This window comes from Pyxicephalus adspersus, chromosome 1 (genome assembly GCF_032062135.1).
Source record: "Pyxicephalus adspersus chromosome 1, UCB_Pads_2.0, whole genome shotgun sequence".
NCBI classification, from domain to species: Eukaryota; Metazoa; Chordata; class Amphibia; order Anura; family Pyxicephalidae; genus Pyxicephalus; species Pyxicephalus adspersus.
The window spans coordinates 44,186,184-44,197,879 of NC_092858.1; the positions used below are offsets into that span (position 1 = coordinate 44,186,184).

The 11,696-nt window shown below is 38.9% G+C and overlaps 1 protein-coding gene across 1 annotated transcript in view; it reads right to left on the reverse strand.

Annotated features, from left to right (window-relative positions):
* Nucleotides 1-7,879: 7,879 nt before the first annotated feature.
* The window catches only part of LOC140329147 (tubulin alpha chain), a 166,392-nt gene continuing 162,575 nt past the window's right edge, over nucleotides 7,880-11,696 (reverse strand). The window contains exons 2-4 of the mRNA XM_072409268.1: nucleotides 9,811-9,951; nucleotides 9,059-9,207; nucleotides 7,880-8,977 (exon numbers count right to left, since the gene is read on the reverse strand). Coding sequence (XP_072265369.1) covers nucleotides 8,003-8,977; nucleotides 9,059-9,207; nucleotides 9,811-9,931 — 1,245 coding nt within the window. The 5' untranslated portion in view covers nucleotides 9,932-9,951 and the 3' untranslated portion in view covers nucleotides 7,880-8,002. The remainder of the gene's footprint in view (nucleotides 8,978-9,058; nucleotides 9,208-9,810; nucleotides 9,952-11,696) is intronic.

Consider the following 11,696-nt stretch of genomic DNA (forward strand, 5'->3'; position numbering starts at 1 on the left):
AAACTGAGCCATCAAGGCATACCATCACCAGTCAGTGACTACTAAAACCTAATCCTTGATTGATCACAAAAAAAAGATTACCTTTGCAGCAGACATTGGTTCGGCTAAAAAACAACCCCAGCCTTGGGAGAATTTCACACCTCTTTCAAAAAGCAATTTTAGTGTTTCTGTGCACCATGCCTGTAGGAGCTGCAGCAGATTTAGCAAAAGGCATTCATTTTTTGTTCTGTTTTATTTATTTTTATACTTTTTTTTTTTATTTTATTTATTGTTTTTACTGAAAGATGTTTTATTTGCTTATTTTTTTCTTTATTATTATTTTATGATTCCTCCACTGTTAAAATGCTAACTTAATTTTAGGTAAAGCTTTGCCATTCTCATTAAATGCTAAACCCCTGAACATCTTTACTGGGTCTCTGTGTTCAATAAACTTTGAGGGAAGTTAATGACTGGTGGGAGGTGCTGTACATAACTAGTACTGGGCCAGCTCTTAAGAGGAGTAAGCAAATATTAAAATGTTTTGATGGGTGGATGTTAGTCAGAAATAGAAAGCATTTATCCTACTAGATTGTAAGCTCTCCGGGGCAGGGTCCTCTCCTGTCATTTGCAACCCCTATTTAATGTACAGCACTGCGTAATATGTTGGCGCTATATAAATCTTGATTAACATTATTAGGAAGGCTGTACTTCCGCAAGACTGTCCTCAGTAATCTCCACATGCAACTTTGTGTTCCAAGGTCAAAAAAATTTAAAGCTAATGAATGAAAGGGGCAGCTCAGGAACTGTTTGGCGAGAGAGAACTAGATCATGCCGGATGTCCTCCAGCCAAGAATTAAATCACTTATTATTCTTTCAATTTGCTAGACCCATGGTGATGAGATTTGGGTTCCCTGCATCCATATGTTTGCAGCAAAATCTTTGCATTCTAGGTGAACCAGGCGAAATAATGCAGAAATCTACCATATTGCACTACCTAGCCTTTTACTTCATAACCAAGACCCCATGATTAGGATAGGAGACACATGACTTAAAAGTGGCAAAGGTACACAGGATAAATGATTGGAACAACTGGAACCGGAATACTGCTAATGGTGGTAAGATGGATCACCAGGTAGTTGGGCATGAGGTCAGCAACAGAGGATTAGGCAGCAAAATAGTCAGGCAAGCTAAAGTTAGCAGAAAAAGATCAGGCACTTGTATGCCAAGATCCACAACAAAGGATAAGGCTGTGGGATTGTCAAGCAAACAAAGGTTAGTTAAGAAGACCAAGTAGCAGGATGGTCAGGCAAGCCAAGGTCTATCACAAAAAGTGCAAAGTAAATCAAGCAATGGCCAGGTAGAGCTGGGACACATGGTACCCATTTGGGACACAAAGATGTGAATTCCTGTACACATTACCACACCTATGCCAAAAAATGCATGCTAGAATCCTGCACTGTGTACCAAGGCATGTATATCTGGCCATGACTGTGCTCCTGGAATTACAGCCTGGCACATCATTGTTACATCTAAAATATAAACTCTGGCAAGAACAAATTTACTTTGCTTCAATCAGTGGAAATCTTCATTTTTGTCTGGAATAGAATAGCAGCAGCTATAGGTCCTACCAGTAATCCAAACACTGAATTTGTGTACATTAAGAAGACAGGGAACAGTGAAGTACGTTTGTTTTACTGCAGAGAATATACCATGTCTCTTCTACACACAGGACCTGCCTGTTCCCCTTTTTAAGTAAGCCAGGCTCTGCAACCCAAGCCACTGATGGGAAAACCTGGTAATAAAGCCACCCCAGTACCCCAGTGCCCAACCAAAACAGAATGATACATTTTAGTTGGCATAATACAAGATCACTGCCAGGAATGCCCTCCTATGGGCCTATTTGTGGAATATGGACAGTTTAAAGCAGAATATACTACAATAAAACATCCTTTCTTAGAGATAAGAATATACTGTGTATTATAATTCCAGACAACAAAATACAGCATCAATCCTGCCACACCCTACTGGCACATCATCATTTTCCCCATACGTCTGCTGTATTGCCTCAACCTTATTTACACTTGTGTGCAGCAAACACACTTGTCCACTAATGAGCAGTGTCAATTAAAACAACTGCCTGGTCATTTCTTATCCTGGTTTATTGCATCCTCAGTCACATGTGAAAATAACATTCAGATGAGAATGTTTGGAAGAACACTTGCACTCCCTCCTTCTATTGTGTGCTATTTCCCCAAACTCTTAGTTTACGTACACAAGTGCAATAATTATTGTTGGAAAAGGACGCATTAACATCGATAATCATTAACAAAAGTAGTGCACAACCACAGGCCAACGGTGACGATGAACAAGGAATGTCGCTGGAAACAAACGACCGTCCCGACGGATCTGATTGGGTGACGATGGTTCGCTATCTATTGTGTGTACGGTGGTTAAGTGATCGTAGATTGTTCTGTGGTACACTTACTCTGGTACACGTTACTTCCTGCATCATTCAAACGATCGTATCTAGTGTGTGTACATTATTGCTGGATTATCTTTGAAAGATTGTATCCTTTACAGCATGTACAGAATCCTGCACTATACCATCGTTCAAAATAATTGTAAATAATCCTTGATGTGACGTTAATCGTTCATTTTCCAATGATAACTATTGCATGTGTGTATGTAGCCTTAGATTGTAAGCTCTTTTGGGCAGGGTCTTCTCCTCCACCTGTGATTATTACCACACAGCCCAACAAAAAAAAAATTTACTTGCCAAGGATTTTTCAATATATTTAGTGTATTTCAGGCCTGCTGAATCAGAAATTACATCAGTTTCATTGAATTGTCTCTGTTTCTTGTGATACAGGAATCGGAATAGATGATTTTACCAACAACAAATGTTAACACCGCATATTATTATCAATCTTCATTTACACCAATGTTTTGCATTTAATATATTAAATGTAGCATTATTTTCATTAAACTTTCATTTGCCATCTTTTATTCATACATTTTCTTTTTTTACAGAAATATGAGTTCATGAAGAAGTTGTTTAAATGACCCTAATGTATTTTGCTACATTTGTAGTGAATATTCGCAGCAAAAACAGAGAAGAAACATTACAGAATTTGTGAAACAAGCAAATCTTGCATATTTTGGTATTAAACTGGGGGACCAGAATAAGTATTGGGCTTCCCATATGGTATGCATAACTTGTGAAGTCTACGTCAGTGGAAAAATGGAAAACTGAAATATTTGAAATTTGGTGTACCTATGGTATGGTGAGAGCCCAAAAATCATAATGATTCATATTTTTGTGCTGAGAATGTAAAAGGTTTTAATCTTTACAAGAAACACAAGTGGGAGTACTCTGATTTGGAATCAGCAAGACACCTGCATGGTGCTGGTTATACCAGTGTTCAGTACACTCCCTGATATTCCTGTATCCAACATGGAGGATATACAGGGTTTTCGAGTGTAATCCAGGTGTTAGCAGTGAAAGTGAATATGAAGGAAGTGTTTCATCAAACCAGCAGTTCTCCGAAGAAGAGCTCAATGATTTAATACGTGACCTTATTAAATGATGTGACCATCCAGGCTAAAAGAAAAGAACTGTCTGAGACCAGAAGTTAAAATACTGGTTTGTGTACTGTTGTAACATCCCTGGACTACTAGCCCATATGGGAGTACCTGAATACCAAGCAGAAGACTGGCGGCTTTTCATAGAGAGTTCCACTCGAAGTTTTAAATCTGTTTTACTGCATAATGGCAACTGCTATGTATCAATTCCAATTGGTCACTCAACAAAACTTAAAGAACAATATGAAAATATCAAAATGCTCTTACAAAAGCTTTGCTATCATGAACACCAATGGTCCATTCGTGTTGATTTAAAAATGAAGTTTCTACATCATTAACGAGCCATTGGTTGACAAAGAAATATTCATTGTCATTGTCGTCCCCCATCGTTCTTCTGGTCCCCACAGTTCCTGGGCACACACCTTTTCCCTCGGATCTCCAGGCACGAAGTGAAGAGCCCAGATCTACGGGGTTTTCTTGTGACGCCGGTGTGGGCACAAGTTCGTGCAGGCGGATCGGCAGGAAATTCATATCATTTTGTATTGGATTTAATACAAAATAGCTGTAGAGTCCAATACAAAGAAATTCTCATATAATATATATATATAATTATTATATATTATATATGCTACTGTACAGTTATATTACATTTTTAACTATTTTTTTTTAAGTTAATTGTTAAATTAATTAAATTTATTAACTATTGGACATATTTTGGGGAGTTATGCCTAAGAATTATAGCCTACAATGTAAAATAAATTTCCATGCAAAACAATTGTAACGCTTTTTGCACAGAAATTTGAACAGAATTAGAACTCTAGGGAGGTTAAACTTTTTAAATTGGCAATTTCAATGAAGAAGCAGGGGGAGAGGTTCCTTCAAGATATAAAGGTGATGGAAGAAAGGTATCAGGGCAGATGGGATAGACACATGATGGGAGATTACTGCTGGAGCCTTCAATGTGATTGTCCTGATCATCAGCATAAAAGGAAATCATAGTTTTTCAATGACTTCTTTGTGATTAGTTCTCTAAATGTACTGAATATAGATTATATTGACATTATTTTAAAAATTAAATTTTGTATACGTAGGCATATCTAGTTAAATTTTGCTTAATTTTCATGTTTCATTAGTTTTCTAATGAAAGTGAGGTTAATATTTAAAAAACTAGAGCCAGTCTAGCAAAACCAATACCATATTTGGAGTCTGTGAATCAAACATAACCTAAAATTACTTTACTGTTTGGCAAGAAAATGTTTGTTGAGTAATTGAGCTGATGAGCAGTATTTTGAATCCTTGGCTTGAAAAATCTTGGACCTGAATTTAAATAAATGGCTGGCAAGATTACCTAAAGCAGCGTTCGCCAACCAGCGGTACGCGGACCACTGGCGGTTCTCAAGAAATATTTGGGGCTCCGCAGCACCCCCGAGCGGGGTCAGGAAAAGGCGGCTATTTCACAGCCATGTCACCAGGGGGGAGGTTTCTCCTGGCATGCGCGGTCAGGAGCCGGTGATTTCAGTGGTCCGCGGAACCAAAAAGGTTGGCGACCACTGACCTAAAGTACTCAAATTTAGGCAAGATATAAAAACAAAATATTCTATTTAAAATAAGAATAGATTTTTTCAATACACAGCTGGCTTCCTGTACAGTAATCCCATACAAAACATCTTACTGACTTTCCCAATTATTGCCTTTTGGAAGCCTACCTAGGACATTTACCTAAATATTAAAATATATCAATCAATATACCCAATTTAAAATTGAATTAATAACTTTTAGTTAGATCTTTTAGTTAGATCTTAGCATCAGCAACATGAAAGCATGGATCCATCCTGCCTTGTATCAACTGTTCAGGCAGGTGGTGGTATATTGGTGTAGGGCATATTTTCTTGCAACACGCTGGGCCCCTTGATACTATTTGAACTTTGTTTGTATGCCATAGCCTACCTTTGTATTGTTGCTCACCATGTCTATTCCTTTACGATCATTGTGTACCCATCTTTTCATGGCTACATCCAGAAAAATAAAACGCTAGGTCCCAAATCTCTTAACATCATACACCGATTTCTTGTACTTGACTATGAATTTACAATATCCCAACAGCCAACAGATCTCAATCCAATAGATCACCATCTTGAAAGTGCAACTGACAAATCTACAGCAACTGTGATGTGTGATGTTATGTCAATGTGTATCAAAATCCTTGAAAAAGATTTCCAGCTTTATGTTCTATGCCCTAAAGTGTAACAGTTCTCAAGGTGTACAAAAAAAAGGGTTCAACCCCAGTACTAGCAACTCATACAGTGGCCAGGAGACTTTATGCTATCATTTGTTGATTTTACATATTTATTGCATGGTAAAATGTTAATGTCATCTTAAATCACCGACGCAGAATTGGTGTGCAGCTCAGATGTTCAGCTTATTACCACACTGCATACTTTTTACAGGTATGTGATCAGATTTATATCCAGGCATTTAGCACTCCCCAGAATTAGTTCAGCAATACTTCAGTCTAATTGTAGAGCATTACAGCTTTCATGCCCTCTCCCCTTCACCTGAATTATGGTCTTCATGGATGCGCCAGGACACAGCTCAGATTCTGATACCAGACCTAAACTCTAATCTGACAGGTGTACGTAGCCTAAGCCTTTACTAGCTATGGGAGAGGTTAGGGAGGTACACCTTATAAGGGTTGTTTTGGAATTCATGTTGACCTTACAATATTTCAAGCATAAAACATCTTTTGCAAAAAGTGGAATAAAAATGTCCATTATTTGACTGCAATACCTAATACATTAAGAAGAGGTGAACCCATACTAAACAGGAGTACTTGGGAGGAAACACTTGAAATGCAACATTCTTTGTTCTTCTGGAGCACCAATTACCTTCAAACCTCCAGGGCAGGTTTAATTTTAATTAAGAAAGTGACCTAACATCAGGTGAGTAAGATACTGAGGGAAATGTTCAAGATCAGAAGCAACTTCATTTGCTGGAATGCAGAAAACTACTTAGCAGCATGTTTTACACCTGTCAGGCATTTACCTGTATACATACAAAGCTATAAGGAGGGTGCATACCTTTGAGGCAGATAGTACAATGATAAAATTTGATGTGAATCTAACAGTGATTTCTGTTAAAAAGGTTCATAGCAATTATGCCTTGTAGTAAAAGGCAGCAGTTGTCATTTTAAGTGTACTGAATTAAAACAAGTGAAAATTTGAAATTTTAAAAAGAAACATCTAGAAATTATTTTAGCCAAGCACTAGTGTGAATGTTGTACAATTTAATTTTTACCTAAAAATAGCACTGCCAAGTACATGTACCTTCAGCCCCATAGCTGTGTTTTTGGAGGTGAGCTCCAAGACTATTGGCAATCTTACAAGCTATGCTGCTTTGTGTTCTTCTAGGACATGGAAAAGCAAAGCCTTACCTTTGAGAGAGTCAACTCCCCAGAAACTGCAATCAAGGCATGAAATCTAATAGGGCAAAGTTGCTGGGGGACCAGGCAATACTGGGTGGTTGTTTGCCTTCTGGCTTTTTGGGTACAGCATTATAGCATTCAGTTCTTGAAAATGTGATGTCTGCTTAGTTGACCTCCTAACTAAAGCAATATAGGAAATTATACTCATCTCCAAAAAAAAAATAAAATACTTTCAGGATTTTAGCTGCTTGTGTATAACAAAAGCCTCTAGGCCTCCCCTTTTAAAAGTCCATGTATATACACAATAGAAGACTACTTAAAATAAACCTACCACTTACTGTTCGAGAATCCTAAACAAAGGTGAAATATACAATTTGCATGTAAACCCAATCATGCTGTTACTGGATTCTTTTCGTGACCCGAGCATAAACTTAAAAGCATTTTTTAAATTTTATAAATTAAAACACACCTGGTAATCTTGTTAATAATAAAATGATAAATTATTCCATTGTTTACCGAACCACACTGTTAATGTGAACAAGAGAGGGCTTCTATAATCCATTCATTCTAGGACAGAAGTTTGTGAACATTGTCAAAATAAACAAAGGAGGAAGGCCGGCAAAAAAAAGAAAAGCAATGATGCAACCTCATAACCAAGAAAAGAGACTGCACAATATTTAAAATTCCACTTTTGGGTTTGGATTTTCTGTAATGTTTTTGCATTTATATGTATATTTATGGTTTTTAAAGAACAAATGCAGAAGCACAAGGTTACATTAAATGTATTCATAATAGCATAACAATTCTTATACCTTTTATAATGTACACTTTGGAATGCATACAAAATATGCCAAATGACCTCCAATGGGGGCTCACAAAAACCAAATGCTACGGACATTCATCTATTAGGACCACATTAAAAATGGCACTTTATTAAAAAAAATAAACACACAAACAAAACAGACAAAATGAAAAGTAGAAGCTACAGAAAAAGGCACATTTCAAAAAAAGAAATTTATTTTAGTATTCTTCGCCCTCATCCTCTGCATCAGCACTATCAGCACCAACTTCTTCATAATCCTTCTCCAGGGCAGCCATGTCCTCACGGGCCTCAGAGAATTCTCCCTCCTCCATACCTTCACCCACATACCAGTGCACAAAAGCACGCTTGGCATACATAAGATCAAACTTATGGTCCAGACGTGCCCAGGCCTCTGCAATAGCAGTGGTGTTGCTCAGCATGCACACCGCACGCTGTACCTTGGCCAGATCACCACCTGGTACCACAGTTGGTGGTTGATAGTTAATACCAACCTTGAAACCAGTGGGGCACCAGTCCACAAACTGGATGCTACGCTTGGTCTTGATGGTGGCAATAGCTGCATTAACATCTTTGGGCACCACATCACCACGGTACAACAGGCAGCAAGCCATGTATTTACCATGACGTGGGTCACATTTTACCATCTGGTTTGCTGGCTCGAAGCAAGCATTGGTGATGTCTGCTACTGTTAACTGCTCATGGTAAGCTTTCTCAGCTGAGATGACTGGGGCATAAGTAGCAAGCGGGAAGTGGATACGAGGGTAGGGCACCAAGTTGGTCTGGAACTCTGTCAGATCTACATTCAGGGCTCCATCAAATCGGAGGGAGGCAGTAATAGAGGACACAATCTGACTAATAAGACGATTCAAATTAGTGTAGGTTGGGCGCTCAATATCTAGATTTCTACGGCAGATGTCATAGATGGCCTCATTGTCCACCATGAAAGCACAGTCTGAGTGCTCCAGGGTGGTGTGAGTGGTAAGGATGGAGTTGTAGGGTTCAACAACAGCTGTTGAGACCTGGGGAGCTGGATAGATGGCAAATTCCAGCTTGGACTTCTTTCCATAATCAACAGAGAGACGTTCCATCAACAGAGAGGTGAAGCCAGATCCAGTACCACCACCAAAGCTGTGGAAGACCAGGAAACCTTGGAGTCCAGTGCACTGATCAGCCTGTTGGAAAAATGAAGCATTTAGTAAATCTACCCAAACACCTAGATGTTCTGCCTCCAAAAACTAGTTATCCTAACTTACCAGTTTGCGGATCCTGTCCAGGACAAGATCAATGATTTCCTTGCCAATTGTGTAATGACCACGGGCATAGTTGTTGGCAGCATCTTCTTTGCCAGTGATTAGTTGCTCTGGATGGAACAGCTGGCGGTATGTGCCTGTGCGCACCTCATCTGTACATAAAAAATACATCTTTTTACTATTTCTAAAAACAAAACTAGGTAATACAGACATCTCATAACTTTATAAGATCAAGAGTTTTTCAATTGCTCAAAACGAGTTCCTAAAAATCCTGTTCCTTCAGTTTTTAATGTAATGCAAGGATGCTGGGAACTTTAGTCTGGCATCTATTTTCTTTCTACTTTGGGTTTCACACCATCACACCCCTAAATCTGAATCCAAGATAAGGAAAAAATGTTGTGCAGCGTTCAAGCACAATCAGCCCATAAAACAGGTATTCAGTCAACCTATGCTTATATACCCACTGAATTCACTTATCCTGAAAGTCATTAGACTTTCAATTCTGGGTTTAGCTGGGCTTCAGTAGAAGGCAAAACAGTTTAAATAACTCAACAAAAATGTGAATCCATTGTCAGGTACAAATTGTACAGTCCAGCCATATTCTCCTAAAACTTCACTTTAGAAGTACTGCTGTTTGTTTAGTCCCCATTTTTGGGTGTTTTAGTCAAAGATATTAAACATCTAATAACCCACAAACCCTTAAAACTGTACAACTGGTCAAGTCCGTATACTTGTGTTTATTCTAAACCACTCACCAATGACTGTTGGCTCCAGATCCACAAACACAGCCCTAGGGACATGTTTGCCAGCTCCAGTCTCGCTGAAGAAGGTGTTGAAGGAATCATCTCCTCCTCCAATCGTCTTGTCACTGGGCATCTGCCCATCAGGCTGGATGCTCACAAATAAGGCCATCCTCAATTTAATGAAAAATAAAACATCCATTAAAGCTAGTTTAGGTGAAAAGCAACCTTCTAAGAAGTGAAGTCTGATTTATCGGACGTTTTAACTGGCACAAGATCACTGCAAGCAACCACTTCCGGGTATTTTATGAACGATGACATTGAAAAGATGATCATGCAGCCATATATGGAAATGTATTTCAGCATTAGATCTCTCAATAAAACCGGCATAAAGTTATTTTGTGGGAAATCAAAAACATGTTCTTTTAATAGTCTTGTTTTTTTTGCATTAAACTTGATGTTCTCATTGTTTTCTGCTACAAAGTGTTTTTGCTAGAGCCCTGAGCCACTTCCAGCATTTATATACAAAGCCCAATTGATTAATGTTCTGCCTCAGTGTCCCTGCTGCACCCAAGTTTGTCCGTCTCTATTGTTCTATGTAGCCGCTTAATCATATGCTTCACATACTAATTTTTGTTCGACTCTATAAACCGGCTGAAACCAGCAGATCTCTCTTCACTGACTCATTGAGGAATGCCAGACCGGCAGCAAGGGGATTAACCATGCTGTAGTATAGAGAGGATGCTTCAATAAATCACAGAAAGCGTTTGTAAACCCTGGTATTAGAGAAGGGAAGTCAAAGTCTAACCAAGGTAACAACTGGCACCGGAAGTGAAAACATTCACCCAAAGAAAGGTATACAAATCTAAACATAGAAATTCTTGTGAACCAAGCATCCTAATAGTAATGTCTAGGCCATCATAATCATAGGCCTTTATAATCATAGGGACATCAGAACCCAATTCACACTTCTGTAACCAGTCAGCCAGGTGATCAATACACGTTTTAGGTCAGCAGAACCAAAGTCATTCTTATTAGGAAGATACAGGCTTCAAAAATGCCAAATGTAGTAATGTATCAGATGTTACCAGACAGGGACAATTTTTTATTCTTAGGACCAGCAATTGTAATAAAGCTACAATTTGTCAGCATAAACAGCAACTATAACAACCTGTCCAACAAAAAGGAATCACTTTAAATGCCCAACAGATAACCAACACAGATGCAGGTATGCATCACAACAAACCTGGGTCTAAGGTTCATGAGAAGTCTTTGTTACAATGGGACAGCTGATCTTCGGCTGACATCAGAAATAACAGGGCCGAAGGGCACATCAGCTGATTCATCTGCCTTCTATGGCTCAGCCATGGAACCCTGGAGGCATTGAGTTTTAACAGCTTATCTCCACTTTCCATGCTGCAGCATTGAACCAGGAAGTGGCACAGCCTCCATTTATACCTTGAGTCAGCAGATGAGTCAGAGCCGAGTAACGGGAAGTTATGATCTCATCCTGCCGAGTACACCTGACCACGTGCAGCCCACACCCCTACTCACATTCTTCTAATATATGATCATTTCCTATAGAAAAGGGAAGGGACCGGCATCGGTTTATTCATGTCTAATCTTACATCAGAATAATAAGTAATCCTAGTCTATAATTATCCCAAAGCACATTATCATGGCGCGATCTACAAACATTTCATAGGGTGACAACAAATTTCAATCCCCAGGCCATCTAAATGAGAATGGGAGTTAACATATCGCCATCCAATGAGAATGGGAGTTGACATATCGCCATCCAATGAGAATGGGAGTTGACATATCGCCAGCCAATGGAAATGGGAGTTGACATATCGCCAGCCAATGGAAATGGGAGTTGACATATCGCCAGCCAATGGAAA